General features: G+C 50.1%; 8 protein-coding genes across 8 annotated transcripts; 5 read left to right on the top strand and 3 right to left on the bottom strand.

The window, feature by feature from the left end:
* Positions 1 to 733: 733 nt before the first annotated feature.
* ACHE_30748A (Auxin Efflux Carrier superfamily) lies at positions 734 to 2,713 on the bottom strand (the record flags this gene model as incomplete). Its single annotated transcript, XM_043277400.1, has 4 exons — positions 734 to 806; positions 855 to 2,122; positions 2,192 to 2,358; positions 2,422 to 2,713. The coding sequence occupies 4 exons, from the start codon at positions 2,711 to 2,713 to the stop codon at positions 734 to 736; spliced, it is 1,800 nt and encodes a 599-aa protein (XP_043135283.1).
* Positions 2,714 to 4,674: 1,961 nt separating this feature from the next.
* pbs2 (mitogen-activated protein kinase kinase PBS2) lies at positions 4,675 to 6,652 on the top strand (the record flags this gene model as incomplete). The annotated part of the gene is made up of 2 exons (XM_043277401.1): positions 4,675 to 6,234; positions 6,287 to 6,652. 2 exons carry the CDS (start codon positions 4,675 to 4,677, stop codon positions 6,650 to 6,652), a joined length of 1,926 nt encoding a protein of 641 aa, XP_043135284.1.
* Positions 6,653 to 7,455: 803 nt separating this feature from the next.
* On the top strand, positions 7,456 to 9,242 carry glr1 (glutathione-disulfide reductase GLR1; the record flags this gene model as incomplete). Its single annotated transcript, XM_043277402.1, has 3 exons — positions 7,456 to 7,850; positions 7,916 to 8,748; positions 8,809 to 9,242. The coding sequence occupies 3 exons, from the start codon at positions 7,456 to 7,458 to the stop codon at positions 9,240 to 9,242; spliced, it is 1,662 nt and encodes a 553-aa protein (XP_043135285.1).
* A 2,909-nt stretch (positions 9,243 to 12,151) lies between these two features.
* On the top strand, positions 12,152 to 13,388 carry CRF1 (glycoside hydrolase family 16 protein; the record flags this gene model as incomplete). The annotated part of the gene is made up of 3 exons (XM_043277403.1): positions 12,152 to 12,239; positions 12,290 to 12,567; positions 12,618 to 13,388. The coding sequence occupies 3 exons, from the start codon at positions 12,152 to 12,154 to the stop codon at positions 13,386 to 13,388; spliced, it is 1,137 nt and encodes a 378-aa protein (XP_043135286.1).
* Positions 13,389 to 14,432: 1,044 nt separating this feature from the next.
* Positions 14,433 to 15,626, bottom strand: ACHE_30752A (uncharacterized protein; the record flags this gene model as incomplete). The annotated part of the gene is made up of 1 exon (XM_043277404.1): positions 14,433 to 15,626. The coding sequence occupies one exon, from the start codon at positions 15,624 to 15,626 to the stop codon at positions 14,433 to 14,435; it is 1,194 nt and encodes a 397-aa protein (XP_043135287.1).
* A 2,539-nt stretch (positions 15,627 to 18,165) lies between these two features.
* Positions 18,166 to 19,734, top strand: ACHE_30753S (threonine--tRNA ligase MST1; the record flags this gene model as incomplete). Its single annotated transcript, XM_043277405.1, has 1 exon — positions 18,166 to 19,734. One exon carries the CDS (start codon positions 18,166 to 18,168, stop codon positions 19,732 to 19,734), a length of 1,569 nt encoding a protein of 522 aa, XP_043135288.1.
* A 488-nt stretch (positions 19,735 to 20,222) lies between these two features.
* On the top strand, positions 20,223 to 23,110 carry ACHE_30754S (putative C6 transcription factor; the record flags this gene model as incomplete). The annotated part of the gene is made up of 7 exons (XM_043277406.1): positions 20,223 to 20,333; positions 20,533 to 20,603; positions 20,713 to 21,121; positions 21,173 to 21,254; positions 21,305 to 22,142; positions 22,192 to 22,502; positions 22,557 to 23,110. 7 exons carry the CDS (start codon positions 20,223 to 20,225, stop codon positions 23,108 to 23,110), a joined length of 2,376 nt encoding a protein of 791 aa, XP_043135289.1.
* A 388-nt stretch (positions 23,111 to 23,498) lies between these two features.
* On the bottom strand, positions 23,499 to 25,287 carry ACHE_30755A (putative MFS quinate transporter; the record flags this gene model as incomplete). Its single annotated transcript, XM_043277407.1, has 4 exons — positions 23,499 to 24,559; positions 24,613 to 24,681; positions 24,736 to 25,089; positions 25,197 to 25,287. The coding sequence occupies 4 exons, from the start codon at positions 25,285 to 25,287 to the stop codon at positions 23,499 to 23,501; spliced, it is 1,575 nt and encodes a 524-aa protein (XP_043135290.1).
* Between the last annotated feature and the right edge of the window lie 599 nt (positions 25,288 to 25,886).

Here is a 25,886-nt window from a genome sequence, read left to right on the forward strand (position 1 = left end):
AGACCACAGGAGGCAAACAGATACGAAATGCCGCATCGGGACGAGATAAGACATAAAGCAACTCCAGATAAGCATGGTGGAATGATAGAGTGCAACGGAGATGGATCATCGTAACTGACTCGTCAACATCCGGTTGGTGTTGAATACTCGTACTGAGACTTGGGATATATACTCCATAAAACAGACAAATGTCGCACTGGGAGTTGATACAACGTGCTAATTCAGGTTGAAACATCGTCTTGTCTTTTCTGTTGTCGGGCTGATGGATTCATCTTCACGGCTATCCCTCATACTGATTTGTCGCGTTGGATTGGTGCACTGGCATCAACATCTTCTTCCTATACAGAGCCATGTTGCAAGGGTCTCTTCAGTTATCATCTGGATCTTGATGTCGCGTTGGGTTGATCCGAGATATTCGACGGGCATTAACAAAGTTGTCAGAAAAACAGCAAGAAGTGGAAGTCGAAGTGAGGAGAAGGTGGGGTTTATATAATCAAGCAGTCACCTTACTCCACTGAGCATCAGTGCACAGGTTAAAAAAAAAAAGGCCCATTTCTCGTTTCTTGTTAATATCAAAGCATACGAGATCCAACTCCTGGGATATTACTCCATACTATCGGATAATAATACGTGTACACACATGATGATCATCCAGAGAGAAGCGAAGGAAAAAAAAAAACAAACCGATACCAACGCCATACCATCATACCGTGAAAGACAAAGAATACATAACTCATGTAGTAGCGGACGCCCACTCGACAACTTCCATGGCACACATGACCAGGACAAGAGTCGACGGGAGGATCCTGGTCGTTGTTAGTATATATCACGAAGCAAAAATTCAGAAGACTTACCAGACAACATAGCTCTGGAAGAGCAAGTTCGACATGGCACTGACATAGACATTGTTGATTTGACAGATCTGAGCCAGTTGTAACGCTGACGGCGCTCCTGTGAGTAGGAAACAGACAATGATGAAGATCGGATCGTCCAAGATACTAACAGGCACATACTTGGCCAGTAGCGCCAACAACGGTGCCATGATAATTGTGGGCAGCAACATGCGCGCAATTAACGACGCAATGATCAAATTGCGCTCCTCCTTGGGGTGGTCCAAATCTTTCAGTGCCTCTTCCGGCAGTGTGTTCCGCGCCAGGTTGGCTCCCAGCACGACCAGAATCAGAGGCACGGCCACTTGACCATTCTGGTTAATGGCACGCGTCACTGAGTTGTTCACAAATGACCCATCGTCAAAGAAGAGCTTCTGCAAGGACGGAACCGAAGCCACTACAATGGAAACCAGCATTGCCCACAGGGGAGGGTTCATGAAATCCCATGCGCCATGCACGAACTTGCGGATCCCGTTCCAGACGCCGAAAAGTCCCTTCTGTAGACCAGTCGGGAGTTTCCTGAACGCCGCCCCGGCTTGTTTTTCCCAGGCCTGCGTGATGCCCTTACCAACCCGACGAAGAGATGTTCGGAATTGCTGCAAACAACCCCTTTGCGGTGTTTCCCCGTGTGCGAGTTCGACATTGGGGAAGGAAAGAATATTACCTTCGGTATTCTGACGAGGGAGGAATGGACCTTGCGGTGGCTGCGCGATAAGTGGAGGGAAATGATCCGGATGTTCTTCATCACCCAATCTCCCTTCATCGTGATTGGAATCGTTACCGGATGTCTTCGAGTACGAGTAGGAGCCCACGGGCGTTTGGTCACCAGAATGGAATTCTTCATCATTGTGGGTTTGAATGCTCGTACGCCGGCGAGACAGATCGCTCCGGCTCCCGCTCTGGCTTCGACTTCGGCTTCGAATCAAGGGCTCATCTGGATCTGTCTGCTCGGGGTTGTCGGTGTACCGTTCTTGACCCTGTTCGATTCTTGATGCGCCTGCTTCTCTTTCCGCTTCTTCGAGATAACGCTCACGAGGAGCGAGCAGGACGTGGTAGCCCCAACTCCATCGAACGAGTTGACCCAGTTGCTGGAAGATCAGCAGGTAGAGGATTCCTCGCGCGGCCACTTCGTCATCATTATCGTTCGGTATGCGGTCCCAATGAAGGCCCTTCAAGGTCTGGGAGAGCGACATAACTAGGGAGATGGGAAGGGAGTTGGAATTGCCGAAAACCTAGGCATATGGGGTAACCGTTAGCTTAACCACCGCAATCCAACGAAATGTATCAGCTCCACCACTTACTGCCATAGCCGTCACAAAGTTGGACCGGCGCTTCTTGAATCGAAAGCATTTTGAGACTACAAAGGCGCATAGGTACGACACGAAAGTTTGGATGATAAAGATCAAGGGAATAATGGCCAGATCCGTCAACTTCTCCGCCGTGAGTTGCGATCCGAGTTTCGTAAAGACTAAAAAAGAGGTTTATCCGTCAGTTACTGCTCACTCTCGCTCACTGGATATAGGGCGCATACTCAGACAAGGGGTGAACAAGGTGACGTTGAGATTAGCGACCAGCTTTTGGGCATCCGCATCAAACATGCCCTGTCTGGCAGCAAAATAGCCCGGTAAACTGACGCATACTACCTCAAGGACGGCCTCAAAGACCAGCAGAACTAAGTAAAAGAAAGATGGATGTCCCGAATGGCGGCCATTGGCGATGAGTTGGCTGGAGGTGATGAGGCCTGTATCGGACTGGGATACCAGCTGGCGCGAGACCAAGGAGTTGGCGTACTGGAACGATCGGGGCGCGCTAAAAATGGCCATCAATCGCGGCGTAGTCAAAGAAGCAGTTGGTGATATTGTCTTTTTTTTAAAAAATAGGGGGTTGATGAAAAAATGAAAGTGTGTCGATAATGATAAAGATGGGAGGCGGGCCTGTAGTCTAAATGGTGACGCGACGGCGGAGATTAATGAAATTTTCTGGAACAGTGAGTGATAACAGCGGAAGTCAAAACTACTATCGATACTACACTATAAAAGACCTCGGGTCCAATGAACTGAATATGAAACTCTAAAAAAGGCTAAAAAGTACGTTTCTTAGTGCCTAGTTCTCTGCGCTGTACTCAGGGTACACCTCAGCTGAAGCAATTATGATGCGAGATGGTGGCTGTGTTCCTTGGGACGGCGACAGCCAAGATCCGCTCCTGAAAGTGATGCTTTGTTGGAGTTACCGCAAGCAAAAACACGGAATAAGGATGCCCAACCAGCACAACCAGTGCAACCAGTACAACAGAGTACCAGCCTGTACAGTACATACAACTACATACAGTACTCGCCCAGTATGTTCCTTACGGTTGATATCTCTGGCCATTCGTCCGGCTTACTCCAGGATAAAGGCACCCAATAAGAGGAATTATAGCCATGGCATGATTTTACGCCATCCTTGGCCGGAGTTGAGTTTCTGCCATCCCCGGACTAACGATAACTACTCATTTGCCACCAAATGCATCCTGGTACGGGAACCATTGACTTTTAAGGATGGATGGGATATCTGATTGGGATATATGGCCAGTCCATAATCACCCAAAAGAAGCATTCTACAGATATCTTTGGGCAGTCTTGGTCTTTGCCACTGGACAGAATATGATTACTATATCCGGTTTAGCTCCCTCCAGATCATCGTGATTGCAGGTAGCTGATAAGCCAATCAGAAGCTGTATTGGAGCAAGTGATTCATCGATAAAGCCACAACGTGGTGTGGCTGAGTCCGCTCTACGGACGACAATATCAGGGTACTGAGGGTAGCTCCGGTGTACTTACCGGGCCTTATGTATAATGAGTTTATTATGGCACCTTGTCTATCCTTGCCGCAAAGTAACCTTGGATCGGCGAAGACTACGTACTCACCTTACAGTACTCTAACGCTTTATTTGCGATGATTATGATCTGTTTCAAGTAGAAGATAGGGTATCAACGGCCGATAGCAACTTCGGCCTCCTGCGTAAGTAGATAGTTTCGGTGTCAGGTACTTGTAGACCGCCAGAACGAAGTCGAGTCTCTGCAGGTAGTCGTATCACCACCGGGTCCAGGCATAAAGATTCTCTATTGAGAGACTAATGATATTGAATTGATTGATATGAACTCATCCGTGGAAATCGTCCACATCAACGACCGGATCTTCCGCCCGCCTCCGGGGTGCGATCTACACCGTTTCATTGGCTGGTCAAGTGTCCCGCTGCGAGAAAAACCAGTCTGTCGCTGACTAAGCATCCTCCGACTCGTTCTTTTTCATAGAATGCTATCACTTGCTCTGAAGTTAACAACCTTCGACAAGACTCAAGAAGGATCCAACAATCCCATTCTTCGTCTCTAATTTTTCTTCTTTTTTTTTCTGTCCGGCGCATTCACTCCCTCTGCTCCAACAGATCTATTGTTTGTCGTTTTGTTCTATCCTTGACCTTTGCCGGCTTGCTATATGGCCTTTGCCCCGCGCCGACTCTCTTCCTCCCGTCGAATCGTTTCTGCCTCGCTCTTAAATCTCTCAAGGCCTGAATTCGCCCTGAAACCCTCCTTAATCTTTTAATTCTCTGATAAATCTTGCATTACCGGAAGAACATTAAACTCTACTTCGACCTCACTTGGAGTTTGAGAAGGGGTATCTCCGTCAGATAATTCCTAATTCAATACCCCTAACCATTCTCTCAAAACTCGCTCGATAAGAAGACAATCAACGTTCCTTTTCCTTTTCGCAAGCTATTTCCCGTCTTCCTACACATCTAATCACCATGCAAACCGAAGAAAAGCCGGTCAGGGATGTCCCTGTCGCCCTCCCCGACGGTGACCACTCCGATACCACCGACGATGATGTTTCGCCCGCTGCCACCCCTTCGGCCAATGCACCTCAATCCTCCCACCCTTCCATACCGTCTTTACGGCCAACAAAGGATATGACCGCCGGTATTTCCGCCTCTTCGACACATTTGGGGCAGATTAATGCCGCCCGACGAGGTCCTGCTCCGCGTCCCCCAGCATCCATGAGTGCGGCGCAGTCCGGGGGACTCAACCAGGATATTCTCGCCAAAATGAAAGCCTTCTCCCTTTCTCGACAGGGTGCCCCTCCGTCATTACCCCATGCTGCCTCCTCGCCTACCATTCCGTCTCTCAGCAGTCCCGGGGCTCCTAAGCCTAATGGTGGTGTGCAGTCACCTCCATCGGGTGGGCCCGTCGCTGGCCCACTTCCTGGTCGCCTGCCCCCGCAAGTCCGTCCCAACGCGAAGAACTGGGTTTCATCTCCGACTGTCGCGGGCTCAGCGGCTGCTAATGCACCTAAGCCGCCAGGCAGCTTAGCTGCCAAACGGATGAAACCTGGCCTCAAGCTCTCGGATGCCGCAGGACCCAATGGGCCTTCGCCAGGAAAGCCTTCCGACGGGCCTGCCCCTGGTGGAGAGTCGATATTCAGCAAATATTCCGAGTTTGTTGACACCAAGACGGGCACGCTCAATTTCAAAAACAAGGCGGTCATCCACAGTGGTGGCGTAGAATTCTCTTCCGGGCATAGCTTCAGCATCTCTTTGGATGAAGTCGATCGCTTGGACGAACTAGGCAAAGGAAACTATGGGACGGTATATAAGGTTCGACACAGCCGGCCGCACATGCGGAAACCCGGAACGGGCGTTGGGGGTATTATCAGTCGTCCGGCAGGCCCTGACGACTCCAATTCCGATGGCATTCCGGCACTGAAGCCCCAAGATAACCTTTCTGGTGTGGTTATGGCAATGAAGGAAATTCGACTGGAGCTGGACGAGAGTAAATTTGCCCAGATCATCATGGAATTGGACATTCTTCACCGTTGTGTCTCTCCCTTCATCATTGACTTCTATGGCGCGTTTTTCCAAGAAGGGGCAGTCTACATATGTGTCGAGTTCATGGACGGCGGATCAATCGATAAAATATACAAACAGGGCGTCCCGGAAAACATCCTTCGCAAGGTGACGCTCTCCACCATCATGGGGTTGAAGACCCTTAAAGACAACCACAACATCATCCATCGCGATGTTAAACCCACCAACATACTTGTTAACAGTCGTGGCCAAATCAAGATTTGTGATTTCGGTGTGAGTGGTAACTTGGTGTCGAGTATCGCCAAGACGAATATTGGGTGCCAAAGCTACATGGCCCCCGAACGAATTGCTGGTGGTGGTATGCAGCAGTCAGGAACGACTAGCACCGGGACCTACAGCGTCCAGAGTGACATCTGGAGCTTAGGGTTATCGGTAATTGAATGTGCTCTTGGCCGCTATCCTTATCCTCCCGAGACTTTCAACAACATTTTCAGCCAGTTGCACGTGAGTTCCCTGTCAAGTCCCAATTGATACATAATTTCTAACCTTTTAACAGGCCATCGTCCATGGAGAAGCTCCAACTCTTCTCGAAACAGGCTATTCTGAGGATGCGCATGCGTTTGTCCGCGCATGCTTAGATAAGAACCCTAATAACCGTCCTTCGTACGCCATGCTCTTGCGCCACCCCTGGCTGTCACCACTCATGCAGCCTCCTAGCGAAGACGAAGCTGCCAAGGGCCCTGAAGACTCCGGGGTGGAGACTGAAGACCAAGAAGTCGCCGATTGGGTAAATGAGCGACTTGCCGTTTTGGCATCTGGGCAAGAACCGTCTCCAGATAAGCCGGCTCTACACGCCGCTCCACTGGATGCTGTCCCTGGGAGCCCGCTTTTGGAAGATGCCGCATTGCAACAACCTGCTTGATTTCCTCCCGCTTCTTACTCTAAACATCCTCCTTTTCATTTTGGTGGCCGATCCATTGGTCTATCTTCTTTTTTCAAGTTTTTTTTTTCAAGTGATTTGAAGCGAGTTCTGTATATTGGGCGACGATTTGTGACCTCAATGCCTCTTGCTTTTCCATTTCGCTTTCTTCCCCTTCTCTCTTCCCACCTGATCTATGATATCCATGGTTTGCCTTCTTGAGCAACAGTTTTGAAGGTCTGCATCTTTCAACCTTGCATTCTTTCACGTGTGATGAATATCCTGTATATGAATGTGATATGGCAATTGCTCTCATTACCTTTTCAGTTTTTTTTTTTTTTTTTCCAGATATCGATGGGGTATCTTGCTTGTATCTCCGCCTGTGTTGCTATTTGGAAGTCTTGTGTAAATAGATCCAATGTATTTCAACTAGACATGCTGTTTCTTCGCCACCATCTACTCTAGGCCTGGAATAGTCGCATCGATAAGCCGCTTATAAAGCGCATATCACGTGTGGGACTCGGGCATTTTCAGCCATGCTTGACGGCTATTTTTTTTTATTTTTTTTTGGCTTCAAAAGTAATTCGTTATTCTCAGCAGCAATTGCATTACCATTGCAAATCCTGCGAATTAATCAGCATAATTGCTAGCCAATTGGCACGGTAAACACAAGCCTCAAAGAAACAGCTGTGCTTCACCCGAGCCATTGGAAAGCTTTCATCCTGCATCCGGTTTCCCCGCCAGCCCCTCCCACCTCACCCTCTCTCTGTATTATATCAGTCCACAAACGACATCCTCTCTTCCCCATGCTCTCCCGCTCCCTCCCTACCCTCCCCATCCAGCCATTAAAGACTCGATTCTTCCAACTGGCTCGTTCTCGTTCGTCAGCGTCAGTGTCACCGCTCGGGAAACGGACGATCCAAACCGTGGCTGCTGCCAACGCCAAAGTGACGACTACATCTGCAACCGCGCCTCGTTTGGCTTCGCTTTCTAGACAGTTTTCGTCGACTTCAGCTGCGCGGAGTAGTGGAAACGCAAACTCAGACACAATGGGTGCTATTGAGAAGTTGAGCTATGATTATATTGTTCTGGGAGGTGGCAGTGGTGGTAGTGGAAGTGCCCGCCGCGCTGCGGGTTGGTATGGGAAGAAGACGTTGATTATTGAGAGTGGTCGCGCTGGAGGGACTTGTGTTAACGTGGGGTATGTACACCGTCGCTTGTCACTTTGGACGAATTGAGCTAATGCGGGGTGTTCGTGGTGGTTAGATGCGTCCCCAAGAAGATGTGCTGGAACTTTGCCTCGATCAACGAAACCATCGACGCCGGCAGACACTACGGCTACGACATCCCCAAGGACATCAAGATCGACTACACCCACTTCAAGCGCACCCGCGACGCCTCTATCCAGCGCCTGAATGGCATGTACGAACGCAACTGGAACCGCGAGGGCATCGACCTCGTGCACGGCCGCGCCCACTTCGTTGAGCCCAAGACCATCGAAGTCGTCAACGAAGACGGCTCCAAGGCGCAGTACACCGCCCCGCACATCCTCATCGCTACCGGCGGCCGTCCCAACATTCCCAAGGTCAAGGGTGCCGAGCACGGAATCACCAGCGACGGGTTCTTCGAGCTGGAGGAGCTCCCGCCTAAGTTTGCCGTCGTGGGCGCTGGATATATCGCCGTTGAGTTGGCTGGCGTCCTTGGTGCGGTGGGCGTGGACACCCACATGTTTATCCGCGGCCAGAACTTCCTACGCAAGTTCGACCCTATGATCCAGCAGACCATGACGGATCGGTATGTCGCTGCTGGTATCAATGTGCATCGTCACCATGAGGGTTTCAAGGAGGTGCAGCTCGTGCGCGGCGGGAAGGGCAAGGATAAGTTGCTGCGTCTGGTGTGCAAGGATGACTCTGTGCTCGAGGTTAACGAGCTGCTCTGGGCTGTTGGTCGTGCGCCGGAGGTCGAGGACTTGAACCTCGATATCCCCGGTGTGAAGTTGACCGACACTGGCTATGTCACTGTCGACGAGTACCAGAACACCTCTGTCGAGGGCATCTACGCTCTGGGTGACGTTACCGGACAAGCTGAGTTGACACCTGGTTAGTCTATTCTTCTTCTATAAGCAAAAAGTGGAAAGTATGTACTAACAAAAACAACAGTCGCGATCGCCGCCGGCCGCCAACTCGGAAACCGCCTCTTCGGCCCCCCCGAGCTCAAATCCTCCAAGCTCTCCTACGAAAACATCCCCTCAGTCGTCTTCTCCCACCCCGAAGTCGGCACCGTCGGCCTCACAGAGCCCGAAGCCCGCGCACGCTTCGGCGACGACAAAATCAAGGTCTACAAGACCAAGTTCACCGCCATGTTCTACTCTATCCTGCCCGATGAGGAGAAGGCCAAGAACCCTACGCAGATGAAGATTGTGTGTGCGGGGCCGGAGGAGAAGGTTGTCGGGTTGCATATCCTTGGTCTTGGTGTGGGGGAGATGTTGCAGGGATTCGGCGTTGCGGTGAAGATGGGGGCTACGAAGCAGGACTTTGATAGCTGCGTTGCTATTCATCCGACTAGTGCGGAGGAGTTGGTTACGCTGCGGTAGCTGTCTCGTTTTCTGTAAAGGATTGGGATTTGTTTATTAGAATGAGGATATAGTGTGAATACATGAGATGATTATATTCATAAGTGATTTCAATTTCAATCTGAGTAGCAATAAATGATGATATGATAGTCGCAAGGGAAGCGAGTGTAACTATCCCTGGGGTATAAGTATGTTGAGCTATGCGAAGTGATAAATCAAACCAAAAAACAAAAAAAAAAAAAGCAACCGTGAAACTCCAATCCATCCGTCCAGTAGTCCAGTTAATAGCGAATCCAGAGCAAAGTAAACAAAAGAAAGAAAAGAGCAACGCATGCATATCTCGCATGCAGGTACCTCAACCCATCCTAGCCAATACAGAGTACTAGGCGGGATAAGTTGAGGTACAGTCAATCCTGGTTGAAGCAGGATGACGAAGGCGTTGGCGTTGTATTGTACACGCAAGTGTATACGCGTCCATCAAGGTCATGTCTGTCGGCCGGCCGCTTGTTGAATTATGTAGATGTATGTAGTTCAGATGCAAGGTAAGGCAAGGTGAAGGAAGGGTATGCCCGTGTCGCAGACGCAAGCACGATCGTAAAAGCAGGAACGATGTTGGTGCGATCCGCGCGGTTATTATTTATAAATTGTTGGGTGAAATCGAGAAGATATTGTGTTGATGCGTTGGAAAGGGGTAGGTGGCGTTATCAATCATCCTCGGTCGATACGATAAACAGATAAAGCGACGATAACGGGTTGACGTAGTTCGCATGGAGCATAGGCGTGAAACCGAAAGGCAAATAAACCCGTAATGACAGCAAAAGCCAGGACGTTACGGTGTCTAGTTGTTATAAACCATAACCGCAAACGAAACCAGGCAGAAACACAAGGGGATATACACTCTGCGGTCCATCTCTGCCGCAGCCGCAACGGCGTTATACCCAGTGCTGGTGATCGAAGACACACTAGAGCGCGAGGCATGCATGTTTGAATTTGTCTTTGATGATTTGGACATCTTGTTCGCTGTGTTTGATTGTGTGCTGGTAGTTGGCGATGAAGGAGTGTGTGGCATGCTGTAGATGGAATGTTGAGCGTTGAGAGTATGGGGTAGAGGGGGGCGAGCACGTGACTCACGTGACGGGCCACTCAACGTTCTCCCAACAACCATGTGATTGGACGGATTGGGTTAGCGTTGCAAATTGTTGCAAATGGTGTAAACATTGCAAACAGGTTTGTTTCTGTTTTGGCACTCTGTACTCTGTACCATGTGTTTTGTACGGAGTAGAGGACCGAGGGTGTATTTGCTGGCGGTCTTGTCTACTTTGTTCCTGCTACAAGATTGTCTTACTTGTTCCTCATAGCGATATCCTAGTCGTATCAACTTTCAGCTGTGATGCGACACTCAAGACCGGCACTCTGCTAGCCCAGACTAAGCATTCGATTCTTAACTGGAGTACTCGCAATGTTCTGCCAATGGCCCTCTGGATAATCATTCATTGCAGAGGCTCGACGACCCTTTTGAACGCAACGGGCATAATCCGAATCTTGTGTACTCCCAGATGTAACTAAATCTGCCATCAGAACTTCACATGGGTTTTCGTTCCATGGCTGTCCTCAGCCCTGTGCAGTGCGAGGCCCGTAAAAAGCAGTACATTACTCGAAGATCGTGGCATGGACGCTCACATGTGACAGTTGTGCCACTGTCGAGAGATTATCATCATTCGAAGGTAATGGTATGCTGTATATATTAGTCTCTGCCACTTCCGCTTTCAGCAGGGGACTTACATATACCACCAGCTGACGGCATCTTAATCACTTTACAGCATCATCTTTGCGACTTACCCCGTGGGGTATTATGGTTCCGGATGTGTTGTATTTGGAAGATGTCCACTTGCTTTCGAAAGTAGCAATGGAACAGTGACGACAGATTTCAAAGTATCAAGGCTTATCCCAGTCTATTCGGACAAGACATACAATCTGACGCGCATTCGGATCGCACCGTATACCACTTGGGGTCACCCAAGTGATATCAGTTTATATTAGAAGTCTCACTTGAAACCCTGTATGCAATGCAAGGCTAGCTGAATATGACATAAGTGTCTAATGCATGTTTCTCGGAAACGTCCACATTGATAGGCTCATTTCAATTGCTTAATTTCAACTTGGGCAGGATGGTCGCAGCTGATTGCTTTTGCTATGACAACGCATTCACTCAAATGGGCTTTGATATTGCCCATGACTAGCTAGCTGCAGGTGAACTTAAGCGGTAATGGCAGCTATGGGGCAATATACGGAATTGGCTAGTGTTTCTTGCATCAGCACCGCCAACAGGACTACGCGATCACGTGTGACTCAAGACATGATCCTTTGTTCTTTGTTCCTTGTTCCAATCATTGTTGCTGCCTCCCCTTGCAGTTGGAGCAAACTCTAAGATGCAGGGAAGCTCCACATGGTCGCAAGACTAGTGCCCACTACAGGTGAAACACTTCTTCTGAAACACGTGATTGGCTATCAGTTGCACCGTGTTCGTTCTCGGTTAATTCCAGGCTCCACTGAGCTCTGATTGGCCGATAAGCAACGGGAACGCCATCTGATTGCAGAGTCTATGACGGGACCCTCCGGATCGGGCAAATCACAGCCCGAGGTTCGCCACTCCAGCGCATAGTGACAAGCCAGTCAGAGGTCAGAGTGCCTGGAGTCTCCAAACTAGGGGATGCGCACGGGGGCCGCGGGCGTCAGGAGTCTGTCACTACCAGTACTAGCTTTAGTCCGTCTTTTAAAACACTTCTTTCCTCATTATTACTGTCCTATTACTCTATTCTACCGTACTTTCTTTCACTTCATTCTTTATCTTTTCTTGCTGTTCCAGCGCTCGCTCGAGTCTCTCTTTTTGTCCTCTGTTTTACGCGGATTGACTCTCGTTCACTGCTACCATGTATTTCAAGAACTATGCTGCGGCATTGACTGCAGTGCTTCCTATCGTCGCTGCACAGACCTATTCCGACTGCAACCCTACCAAGAGTATGCCTGCATTATCAAACGAACAATTGAGCAGAATCTAACTGGACTAGAATCTTGCTCCCCCGATAATGGCCAGAAGGAGTACACTTTCAGCACCGACTTCACCAAGGACACTTCTCTCAACGGTTGGGAGACTGCTGCTGGCAACGTGACTTTCGACGACAATGGTGCTGCCTTTACTATTAACCAGAAGGGTGATGCACCTACCATTGACACCAAGGACTACTTCTTCTTTGGCCGTGTCGAGGTTGAGATGAAGGCTGCTCCTGGTACCGGTGTCGTCAGCAGTATCGTCATGGAGTCGGACGACCTCGATGAGATTGACTGGGTATGCACACTTCGACGCCATTGACGAGGTCGTATGCTAACGAAGAACAGGAGGCCGTTGGTGGCTACACGGACAGAATCGAAACCAACTACTTCGGCAAGGGTGACACCACTACCTACGATCGCGAGACCTGGGTCAACCTGGACACTCCCCAGGAGACCTTCCACACCTACACTGTCGACTGGACCAAGGATTCCATCACCTGGCTCATTGACGGCAACTCGGTTCGCACTGTCAAGTACGCCGAGGCCAAGGACGGCTCGCGTTACCCCCAGACTCCCATGAAGCTGCGTCTCGGTATCTGGGCCGGTGGTGACCCCGACAACGGCCAGGGAACGATCGAGTGGGCTGGCGGCGAGACCGACTACACCCAGGCTCCCTTCTCGATGTACGTGAAGTCGGTCACTGTCACCAACTACAATCCCGCCGACACCTACGAGTGGTCCGACACCAGCGGCTCGTACCAGAGCATCAAGGCCTCCAACGGCACCAGCTCCGACAGCAGCTCTTCGTCCACCTCCAGCGACTCCTCGTCGACCACCACCGGCGGTTCGTCCACCAGCACTGCCACCGGTGCGTCCACCACTTCGGACTCGTCCAGCGCCGCCACCTCGACCTCCGACTCCACCTCTGGCGCCGGTGCTGGCTCCGGCTCCAGCACTAGCACCGGTTCTGGCTCGGGATCGGACTCTGCTTCCGCTTCGGGCTCTGGCGCGAGTGCAAGCCCCACTACTTTTGACGGTGCTGCCAGCGCTGTGTCCAACTCGTTCGTGGCTCCGGCTCTGATGCTGGCTCTGTTCGCGGCTATGTTCCAGCTGTAATCTTTTGTCTCTTTTCATGATATTTTTTGTGCATATTTTTGGTCATTTTGGATGTGACTGTATTCAAAATTCTATCGTTCTATTATTACTTAACATGGGTGGTCTAATCTGAATATTTAATTCACAATTTTCTTCATAAAGTGTGCAGAGTACCAAAGTACGGAGTACGAGTACCTTTCGTAAAGAACCGGTGGATGAAGTATCACCCGGCTGAGACATGCATACGAGCACAAAACTATCAATTGGACTCGGATGTATTCAGGGACTTTTGCCAATGGCCCAATCTCGGTAAAGAGGGAAAAAAAAAAAAAAAAAACGAAAAGAGGGAGAGAGAGAAACTAGTACAGTAACCCACACGAAGTAAAACAACCCCGACACCAACTCCAAAAACCCAGAACACAGCATCCATGGAAAAACACAAGTACACTCGTCCAAATCCTCAAAAAAAGCACCCTCCACGAAGGACTAAGAGCACAAGAATGACATATCCATGGATTGACAGGAGAACATACGTAGCCGGGTCTAGACCAGGCGTTGAAGATCCTAACCTCGACTCCCGGGTATCCGAGTTCTAGAACTTGGGGTCTCCCGTATGGAGTGCTTACGAGTACGTGAGTGGATGGAGGATAGTAGGGCTGAGGATGAGCGGTTCTGGGGTATTTCTAATTGGACTGCGTACGTATCAGAAAAATTTATACGGAATCTCATTCTATCGTGTGTCTTTTTTTTTTTTGGTTAAGTTCGTTTGGTGGCGTTATGTAGTTCAATGCGCCCTCTTAGTCGTAGGGGCTTTTAAGAGGGAGATCAGGACAATCAATATGGCTTTCATTAATAACATGATATCATTTTCCACATTCTAGGTGTTAGCGTTAGGCATTGCATAAGGGTATGAACAGGGGATTAACATGAGTTTGCATGGGATATCGTCAAGAAAGGGATACGAGGGGGGACACAATTTCGTATCGTTGAGACACCGCTGAGAATAACCGAGGTTCTAAAACATGAGGAACCGGGGCATGAGAGCACTGGTAGTCGATAGCATGATCATGTTCGCCTCCAATCGGGAATTATCGAATCGACAAAAGAGCGTACATTCTTGAACACGTTCGACTCATCATAACCAGCCTCATCATCGTGCGACGGAGATTGCAATAAAGCCTGCTGCGCTACAATCCGCTTAAGCGACTCTAGATGATCAGCCACCGTCGCAAAATCTCCCGTCAACGAGTCCGTCTTCAACCGCATCCGCGCCGCCAGCTGGTCGAGGTATTTCTCCCGTCTAGCCATCTGCGTCGACAGCCGGACATCCTTCGCGACACGGTGATGATGATTCTGGCTGTCCTGTGGCAACCCCCCCGTCGCCATTAGACTATCGACCGCAGAGCGAAGGTCTGCCTTGAGAGAATCGAGTTTACGCGTCGCCGTAGTGAGTGCTTGTCGACAGCCGTCGAATTCGAGCGTGAGTTCGTGCCGCGGCCCCGACTGGACTTGTTTCATGGCGGTTTGAATATCGCGGAGGATGGACTCGGTTTCAGGGAGGCTGTTTGCGTAGGGGGCGATTTCTTCAAGAGTCGAGTTGAAGAGGATTTCGAGTTGGGTTTGGAGGGAGAGGACGGAGTCGTAGCGGGTTGGCGGTGGGCGGTGGTTGTAGTGACGGGGATGGGATAGTTGTGAACAGCTCGTGGGATAGAGAGCGGGAATGGTTGGGATCGCACAGAGGTGTCGGGAATGGTAGACCACTTCGGGGACGACGAGCAGATGCGAGATGGCTGCGATGAGGAGCAGGTTGGTTATGGCGCGGATGGGCCTTTCCCACGTCCAGCCTGAGGCCTGACTATCTGCTTTGTTCTTTGGTATCCTCATATTTTCCTTCACAGACGGCTCAGATGGTATATGTGTATCCTCACGATCCTCCGTTTTCTTCTTCGGTGTACGCCTTCGCTTCAACGTCTGCGAAGTTGACGGAGAAGATTGTCCTGACCGTACGTGCGACATTAAAATCGGCTCCTCACATATCGACGGCATAATAAGCTCTGGCCCCGACATCAACGACCCAGAACTACCCATTGTGTTTGGATCATCCTCCTTGTTTGTCTCTGATTGTTGTCGCGGATCCGGGTTGTCTATTTCGGTACTGTCATTTTGCTGTTCCTCGTCGGGAAGCGATGGTACCGATGGCACTATCCAGGACTCACTCAGGACAGTGCTCTCCTGGGGGCGCGATAAGGTGGTGGACATGGGTCGGTATGTTTCTGTATTTGGCGTTGAAGAAACTAGTCAGCGGTTTGGTTCGTTACCGGCGTTGGGAGGGGTGAAACGCAACGATATATACTCCGAGCACATACCAAGTGCTGTGCTGGCGCGCCACAGCAAACACTACCACCGCAAGGGAACAACCAATCTCATTCGTTTGGTGTTTCAGTTGTCAACCATTCGGATAAGTGTAGAATTGAGTTGGGTATGTAAATCGTAGGTGTACGGAGTCAGTAGCAGATTGTGGGGAAGTCGGCCGGATGGTTGGTCGTTTCGAAAAGCTTCATCTCCCGCCTCGCTTTTTTCCCTACAACAATGCGTTGGACTACACTTCTGGCCATCAATTGCATTCTCAGATGACAGTGAATGCCTGTACCTGCTGTCTGATGATAATTACATCATTCAATAATTTTTTTTCATGCGAGAAGTTCTTCCTGCGCTAGGCTGTTGGGTAGTCAGACAGAAATCAAGCGTATATCAGAGGAAGATTGAGTGCCGTTCTTTTGCTATAACTCGCAGTAAATGAACTTGAAGATGGCTCATTAGAACGTGTACAGCCACGACCAACGCTAATGCAATTCCATTGCAGTCAGTTGTCAAACAGCCGGACAATATCGCCAGGATCGTGATCAAACAACACCCTTATGGTCTACAGCCACTATCAGTACTCTGTCGGCGACGATTTCAAGATCTCTTGCCATGAGATTTTTGGGCTGTGCCAAGGAGAAAATAAGCACCCCAGGATCTACTTTGCCCAAGTCTTCCATCCTTACGATGCATCGCCAGCGCAGACATGCACATGAAGGGTTGTCAGCACACCACGCACCATTCGCACCACTGAAGCCAAGGTAGAAGAAGTGGAAAAGACCTGAAGCAATGAAGGGAAATGATGAGGTATTCTTCTCGCACTCGTCATCAATTAAAAACGTACTTCAATAGAATAGCGACATTTCGCTGTGGAATTGGACAGTGACAAACCATTATCATCGAATAACTGCATACTGACTCTAGTAGATGGCGAAGGCTAAGGTCCAAACTGTAACGAGACAATGATCCAAAAGTTGGATCTGACCGGGCCTCATTTGATCGCAACCGCCTCTGTGTTCTTTTTGAATAGCACCATGGTTTGCGAGCTCGCTGGAATACCGACATCTCAGGCAACCGCATCAGTGACAGTATGGCGAGATGCATGCGACAAGGCCTGCTTTAGTTGAATATTCTAATTCTTTCGGTAATAACAATGTATACTCCATGCTCTGGATTGAGGAACCCAGCACGTGAAGCTCTGCAGGTTTCTCCATTACTCTGCTACATACCGTTTCATCACTTACCTCTGTCGAGAACGCTACTCCATACTTCGTACCTATCATTGATACGCTATTCCATACAGTACTAACAGCCAATAGAAATGGCAGAAAATTGCGCTTCTGACATACAAGCATGTACATGTAAACTTGCTGTCAGCAATTGAGCCTTTGTGTGACTGACTCATGAGTCTTCTACATATATATTGTCACCCTAATGATTGTCTTCTCGACAAGAATTGATTCTACGATGGACGACAACATGAGGCTCATTGAGAATATTGAAGGCCATCCATTCACTCAACAACTCACGCAACTGGAGAAGACTGTTGAATCGTTAGCGGACCGGACCAAATCTTTTGCCACAAAAGCAAGCGCCCATTCCGAAATACTTGATGCACATGAGAAGGAACTTCGGGATCTTTAGCCGGTAAAGGCTGCGCATGATCCGGGCAAATGGTGTGTTTTATATAAGTGGGCAGGAATCAAGCATGATGGGCAACGAACCCTTCGCGATGTGACAAGACACGGAGGCGACATTATTACCGATACTCGGCTCCTCTCATCTCCAACCGACGAAAGTGATGAGAATATGGAGGCGTTGTGCGCTGCGTTTCTTGAACATTATGGGATGGGTTTGAAGGCTGCTTCGGAGAATATTGCAACCGGCCTTTCCCATACGTTGTCGAAATCTGTGATGTGCTCGCAGACGTGAGGTCTTTGCATTTTTGGAGAGAGGATGAACAGCAGCCACGGAGGCAAGCGATTGGGAACTTGGGTCGACAAATTGTCGACGACTGGTTGCGCGGTGAGAAACTCGATGGCCCAAGCCTGCTCGAACTGCGAAACAAAATAAGAGGGTCCCTTAAAGGATTTCATATGCCCTCTTGCCCCCGCGGCGTAATCAACTTTATTTGCATTCAGCAGAATAGCTTGTCCGCCTGTCATCTGTTGCAGTGAAGTGCTTGAGTCTTGCTTGGGTTATTGATTACTTACGCACATGATTAGGCGTATCCCCAGAGCACGGATTCACCGTTCATTTTCAAGGCTGTTGTCAAACTTGTCATTAAATGAATATACTAGATGTGAATTCTCTACTTTGAATTGATGCGTGGTTGTACTCCGTACTCCGTAGTTTTTGATAGTGGGGAAGTCGGCCCGTATCGAAAAGCTTCATTTATCGACTGCCGCAAAAAAGTCCTTTTCTCCCCTCAGCAACAATGCGTCGATTAACCACACTCCCCAGATTACGCCCATTATCAGGGCGTGTGTCTTACACGCCTTTATCGCGATTACGAGTGCAATTGCTGTCCTCGACGCCAACGCGAAACTGTTCATGCTCCGATCCGCAGTCCGGTGACAATGCCGCAAAAACAACCGCACCCTCCAACCCCGATTATCGAGCTCTAGGATCAGACCTCTTCACTTCCTCCGTCTACAGTCCTGGATCGCCGTTATTCCTCCCCAACGGTACACACATAATCAACAAACTCGTCTCCTTCCTCCGCGCACAATACCAACAGTATGGTTTCCGTGAAGTCCTCACTCCGACTATCTACAAGCGTTCATTGTGGGAGATTTCGGGACACTGGCAGAACTATAAGGATGATATGTACGAGGTGCGCGGGCGAGGGGCGACCGGCGAAACGGACGGCGAACTGGGCGAGGATGAATCGTATGGCTTGAAGCCAATGAACTGCCCGGGCCATTGCCTTATGTTCAAGTCGCAGAACCACTCATACCGTGAACTCCCTGTGCGCTATGCCGATTTCAGTCCGCTCCATCGCAATGAAGTGTCTGGTTCTTTGAGTGGGCTTACTCGCGTGCGCCGTTTCCACCAAGACGATGGCCATATCTTCTGTCGGCCGCAGCAGATCAAGCAGGAGATTGCGTCCGCATTGGGATTTGTGGATTTGGTTATGACTACATTTGGCCTGGGGCCTTATCGACTCGTGCTGTCGACACGACCGGAGAAGGACTTTATTGGGAGTCTGGATCTGTGGAATAGCGCTGAAGATCAGCTGCGCGAGGCTCTGGATAGCAGCGGTCACGAGTGGGCGTTGAATGAAGGGGATGGTGCGTTCTACGGGCCCAAGATTGATATCCAGCTTCAGGACCAGGCGGGCAAGTATCACCAATTGTCCACCATCCAGCTTGATATGAACCTGCCTCAGCGGTTCAAGTTGGAATATCAGGTTGCTGAGGGTGAGGAGGACTACAACCCTGCGACCCCGGGGAAGGCGACTCCGGTTCTCATTCACCGGGCCAACTTTGGATCAATCGAGCGGTTTTTGGCCTTGCTGATCGAGCAATACGCCGGTCGCTGGCCATTCTGGCTGTCGCCACGTCAAGGCATCATCTTGACTGTCAACCAGGACGAGGCAGTGGTCAAGCAGGCACATGAAGCTGCTGCAAAGATCTCTGGTTTCCGGCCTTTGCTTTCAGACAATGCCTCTACTGCTTCGCCACCTAAGCCTCTATCGTCCGTGAATTCGACCTTCCTGATCGACGTGGACACTAGTCCTCAGACGCTGGGAAAGAAGATACAACGAGCCAAACAGATGAAATACAACTTCATCTTCATTCTGGGGTCGAAAGACATTGCGGATTCCAGCATCACGGTTGATGTGACTGGTCAGATGCAGAGCCCGCCGGAGGGCAATGCGCAGATATTCCAGGAAGTGGCGGGTCGGCAACTGGGCGAGTCTTTACAGAATCCTCGGGCTATGAAGTTGAAGGTCGATCAGGTGCATGATCTGCTGGTTCAGTTGGAGAAGCATTTCCTTTAAAAGGTGCTCCTGAGGTATGATGTATGCACACTGTACTATGTAGCCATGAATGTCACGATGTACTATAACTGTAGAAATAAAAGTAGCTACACAGCAAACAGACAGCCTGAGAACTTCTCATAGACCTGTCAATCTCAAGTTAAAATAAGTCTATAGGAAACCCCTATAAGGCCAGCTAGTCTTCCCCGCGATCCGCCTCCCCCCAAAAACGAGCCCCACGAAAAATTTCTGGAATTATTATCTAAGGTTCCCCTCTGCCCCAGCCAAAGTGCCCCAGAGGCGGACGGGCTCTTCCTCTTGCCTTTCCAGCGCGTCTGTTTTTCTCCTTTGATTAAATCCTAGTCCTTTAATTTCTTTCTCGCTTTCCATCCCTCCTTTCTATTCTTTCCCAAGCACTCGTCTCTCTCTTCCATGGCGCGAGCAGCGCATCCTGATCGATCTGTGGCGGTCATTTTGGGTCGCGCTTCTCTCCCTTCATCTGCGCATTGATGGTTGTAGAACCCAGCAGCAGCTCAGGCTCAGGCATGGCCGATATTCCCGTCAAGGCTAATTTGCCCCGAAAAAGTGCCTTTTCATGTGAGGCCTGTCGGAAGCGTAAGGTGAGATCTTCCTATGTGTCCTTCTGATTTGACCTTCCCTTTTCTTTCTCCATTCTTGCTGTCGCGTGGTCGGGCGGAGTCCGTCCGAGCGAGGACGAGGCTGAGATAGGTCATAGCACCTATGAGCTTCCCGGGTTTACTTCCTTGTTTGAGGATATTGGTATAAGGCTGACATGTCATTTTCTTTGTCTGTTTGAAGGTGAAATGCAATGGTGCTAGTCCATCATGTTCTCGCTGTGCCGCACGAGGCGAAACTTGCGTCTATAGCTTGTAAGGCGAACCCACTGAACGCCTCATTGTGTTCCTGCATCGCGACAAAGAGAAAGTCAAAAATAAAATACAAAAAAAAAAAAAAGTACTAACCCTGGGATTTGCATAGAGCCCCTACATTATCCTATACAAAACAGTTGGAATCCCGAGTCGCACAGTTGGAAGAGGCTCTGGCCAAGTTCCGCTCGCAGCAACCGTCCGACACTGAGCTGCGGAAAGCAACCTCGCCTGTATCAACGGGCGGCGGCTCCAGTGCCAGTCCCAGCGTGCGTCAACGGACAATAAAGGAAGAAGAAGAAGGCAGTGAACAAGATCTATCTCAAGACTTTGAAGGCTTGAAGGTCGAAACTGATGGCCGTATTTCCTTCCATGGCCCGACCAGTCTGTTCCAACTGCCCAGTGGCGTCCCAGAAGCGTCGTCGGTGTTCCCTCTGGGTATGGAGCTGGGGGCTAGGAAGGAACGGTTGATTAACAATGCGTGGCGGGAGAGGGCATTTGAGCAGCTGGCTGCCATGCCGGTAAGGTTTAGTCTGTCATGGAGTGTTGAGCGTATGCTAAAACTCGACCAGGAGCCTTTCCAGTATTTGTTAGATTCCCACTGGTGTTGGATCCAGCCTCTATTTAATTTTGTCTATCGTCCTGCCTTTACTCGTTCGTCTCCTTTGTATTACGCTGGTTTGATACGTGCTGACACGATATAGGTGACATGAAAATTAATGGACCCTATTACTCCGATATCCTCCTGAATGCCCTCATCTCCCACTCGGTCCGATGGTGTAAGGCTGAACCGAAGATCGGCCCGATCTTGGAGTCATTCGATGGCGGTGCACAATTCTTCCATCGCGCCATCTCAAGTGTCCACGACTCCTTGAAAGTCGGATATGCGGGCATCCCGACGATTCAAACGTTGCTACTTTTGAGCGCACAAGAATGTGGACGGGGCAATAGAACTCAGGCCTGGTTGTATAGCGGCATGGCGTTCCGATTGCTAGACGATTTGGGAATCTCGATCGACAGTCGAAAATACTCTGGTTCCGCGCAGCTGAATGACGAGGATATTGAGATCCGAAACCGTCTGTTCTGGAGTTGTTATTTCTGGGATAAGATGGTGTCTCTGTATTTCGGCCGGTCTCCAACGATGCAACACTCGCGTGTTAGCCCGCCTAGGATGATCTGTAAGTCGACGACCCGAATCTTGGTTTGCCTTGTCTCTAACAGATGGATAGTGGACGACACTTCAGAAATCGAGATTTGGACACCGCATGGTGTCATCTTCCCAGAGGGCATGCAATATCCACCGACCCAAGCGCATTCGACATCATGTTTCATGAAAATGTGCGGATTAGCTGAAATCCTCAACCAGATCCTGATCCACATCTACGATCCTATCCGCCAGATCTCTGAGGCAGAGTTCTACCAATGCATCCAGGAGCAAGCGAAGAACCTGGCTGATTGGTGGGAGGATCTGCCTCCTTATTTGAAATTGGTGCCATCTGATCTGCCGCCGTACAGTCCTCCAAGTCATATGGTGATTCTCAAGTATGTCATGGCCTCTCCGCAATTCAACTTTGAATGCTAACAATGACAGCTGTTTATACCACACGATTAACATCTTACTTCACCGTCCGGTCCTCTGCTCCAAGACGACCAGAGAATCCTATGACCAGAGCCATCTAATTCAGTGTATGTCGTCTGCGATCGCGACTCTCTCGCTATTCGACTTGTACCGTCGTACCTTTGGCGATGCGCATGTGGTTCTCTCGCTCGCCTACAGTGTCTATACAGCAGCGTCGATATTTTTGTTGGAAATCCAGGCATTGAAATACGCCGCACCGGGCACCTTGGACAAACTGAAGTTCTGCATCAATGCCCTAGAACGTGTCCGGGTTGCCAATCCTGGTAAGTCACATTTACCTGCGGGAATTCTGTAGCACGGATCGCTAACAACAACAGTAATCAACACGGCTCTAGGCCTTATCTACCAAGAACTCCAGAAACTCCAGATCGACGTCCCGGTCCCAGTCCCAGCCCCGACACCAACAACCCCAGACCCACAATCCCAACCTCGGCATCACAGCCACTCCCCTCAACCCCAGGGTCCTCATCTACCCGCGATGGGTCACATCTTAAACCCCAGCGACACTGATTCGGGTCACGTGTCCCCCGTCCACCATCCGCACCACTCGCATCATTCAAGCCACCCATCTTCATCCATGGGTACACCCGGGTCCACAGCATCCGCGTCTATGCTCCAGGGCTATAGCTTCCCGCAACAGACGCAGACGGGCTTCGACCTCTCCTCTCACCACCAATCACACCAGCCACATCATCACCATCACTCGTCTACGGGAGGGCTGCCGCCGCTGGGGGCGACGCATTTACTGGGCGGGATGCCGAATGCTGTAATGACGTTGGATAATACGGGGACTTATGAGATTACGCCGGAGGTTTTTGAGGCGTTTTCATATGCAGAGCCTATTACGACGAATATGCCTGGCTTTGGTTGAGGTTTTGGTGTTACATGTATTTTCTTGTTTCTTGTTTGAATTAGAGGGAGGAAGGCGAAGTGGAGTGATTTTCTTTTTCTGTACTTGTGATTATGGTCTGTTATACATATTTCGTCTCAAGATTCAGATCTTTTTCATTATATGTAAGTTCAGGCGTGCAATAAACGAGGGCAATCCCCTTTCTGGTATTAATCAAAATGCAATTTGTATGTACTCCAACTTTTTATTCGCACCCCCAATGCAATCCAAACGTCCAATAAATGGGTATAGATCTCAGCAAACAACAAACCAAATCAAACAAAATGTAGACACGAATTATATATTACAACAATATCGAGAATAAATCCAACCAATCAAGCACCATACATGGACGCACCCCGTATGGCACTTACTTCGCCTCATTCCTCTCATACGTATACTCAACACCATCCGCATCCGACGACGGCGAAGGCGGCTCCTCAACCTCCCTCGCCTTAGCCTTCCATCTAAGATACCACGGCGTATCAAAAAGGTCGCCCATCCGCTCAATCGGCACGCCCTTCGTCTCCGGCATCCATATACCGAGGATAACAAGACCGCAGGTACAAATACATGCCCAGAACAGGTACGCACCCCACACATCCAACGAAACGAACATGTTAGGAGTGACGCGCACAACAGCGAACTGAAAGAACCAGTGCAGTGACATGCTCGTCGCGTAGCTGATGTTGCGGATCCGCGTGGGGAAGATCTCCGTGCCGTAGAGGTACGGGATTGTGCACAGGCCGATGGACCAGCCGAAGGCGTAGATGAAGACGGAGGCGATGGCGGCGTTGGAGGCATTTTCGTTGTTCGCGGAGCCTGGTTGTAGGCCCATATAAGCGCCCATGTAGATGTGTGCGGCGAGTTGGAAGGAAAGGCCGGCTAGCGCGCATGTGCGCCGGCCCAGGAGGTCGATTAGACCCCAGGTGAAGGCGAGAGTGAAGGCGAATTTGACGATGCCGTAGGCGCCCGAGGAGATGAGGGAGCTGTCGTCCGAGACGCCGGCATACTGGAAGATGTCTGAAATGTAGTAGGTGATACCGTTTCCGCCGGTCCATTGGGCGACGGTCTGCATGGCCATGAGGAGCCAGAAGCGTTGGCGGTAGTTGGGGTTGAGTTGGGTTTCTTTGAAGGCTTGCCAATGCGAAATGGAGGCTAGGTCGGCGGTTTTTTCGCGGACTTGGTTGTTGATTGTTTTGAATTCCTCGTCGATGGTTGGGTCTTCGATGGATTTGCCGCGGAGGCGAGCGAGCACGGCGCGGCCTTCATCGTGGCGTTGCTTGGAGGCTAGGTAGCGGGGGGATTCGGGGCAGAAGAAGGATCCTATGAAGGCGATTCCGACGGGGATCAGGGGGATGGATTGGACGAGACGATATTGCATGCGCGTAGGGGCCATATGGATTTTGGCGCCATAGTTGATGAAGAAGCCTGTACGAATATAGTCAGTATACGGCTGGTTCAATGGGAAGAGAGATACTCACCCACTGTCAGGATCAACAACAAAATCACCATGTAACAACTGACCACGAGACCTCTCGTCCTTGTCGGTGCTGTACATGTCAGCACTTAAGCTCAAATTCTGTGATGTGACAGGCAATCTCTACCGATTTCTGACAGGTACAACGGTACCACGACCGTCAGCAAGCCAGCTCCCAGGCCACTCCAGATTCTTGCAAACAGCAACAACCCATAAATCCCTGACGCAAAGACCTGGATGAAAGTGCCCGACGCCCAGACCAACACAGCCAGTCGCCACGCATTGAGACGACCCAGGCGATCGTTGAGATACAACGAGAACAGCGCACCAAAGGCTGCACCTAGTACGTTAAATGAGGTGATATTGGCCTTGCGGTTGGCTAGCCCGGTCGGATCGTCCTTCCAGTTGGCGGAGATCAGGTTGTAATCATGCGTGAACGAGTCTAGCTTGACGCTTGCGCTGTATCCTCCCTCATCGTAACCTGCACCAATCAAGAGTCAGTCACCGCTGTTTTTCTCGTATATGCAAGTCATTTTCTTTGTCGCATGAGAAAAAAAAAAAAAAAGCAACACGCGGTTGATGCCGCACCTTTGGGGATACTGCCGCACGCGACGACAAGAATAACCAGAGCATAATAGGGGTTGGTCGTCCATCGCGACCTGTCCATCGCTTGCGCCATGCTGCGATGGAATGCAAAAAACGAGCGTTATGAGTATATACAGAAGGTATAAAAGAAGTCGCATGAAACACATACAGACCCCCAGAGCGACAAATCTGGGAAAAGGTCCAGAGGGAAAAGAGGTTGAAGAGGATCGTTATTATTCAGTTCGCGATGGCAAAAGTCCCTTTCCCTTTCCTGGTCGGGCAACCTCCGCCTCTCCCCTTCTCCCACGCCCAGTGTCTGTTCGCTGCAGCGTCCATCAACGCCAAACCTCGAAATGAGACGAAAATTTGGTGCTTTTGTGAGTGATTTAAGAGAATCCTCCAGGCTTAATATACTGCAATTGGTATGTGCTCCATCAGATCGACCCGGATGGGCTCCCGCGCAGTCCACTCTCATATTATATCCGGTCCCACGCTGTTTCGACGAGAATAGCACAGCAAAATACTCCATATGCATAGCTGACAGTGCTCTATTAAACAGCTGCCATATGGCCATTGAGCTTCCAGAATCATAGCACGAGACCTTCCATCTTCATAATCGGTCCCTCCCGCTCGGTTGAGTTCCTGGAGGGCCTTCAAATCTCTGCACTCTCGCCGTCCGGACGACTTCCGTAG

This window comes from Aspergillus chevalieri, chromosome 3 (assembly GCF_016861735.1).
Source record: "Aspergillus chevalieri M1 DNA, chromosome 3, nearly complete sequence".
Classification (NCBI taxonomy): domain Eukaryota; kingdom Fungi; phylum Ascomycota; class Eurotiomycetes; order Eurotiales; family Aspergillaceae; genus Aspergillus; species Aspergillus chevalieri.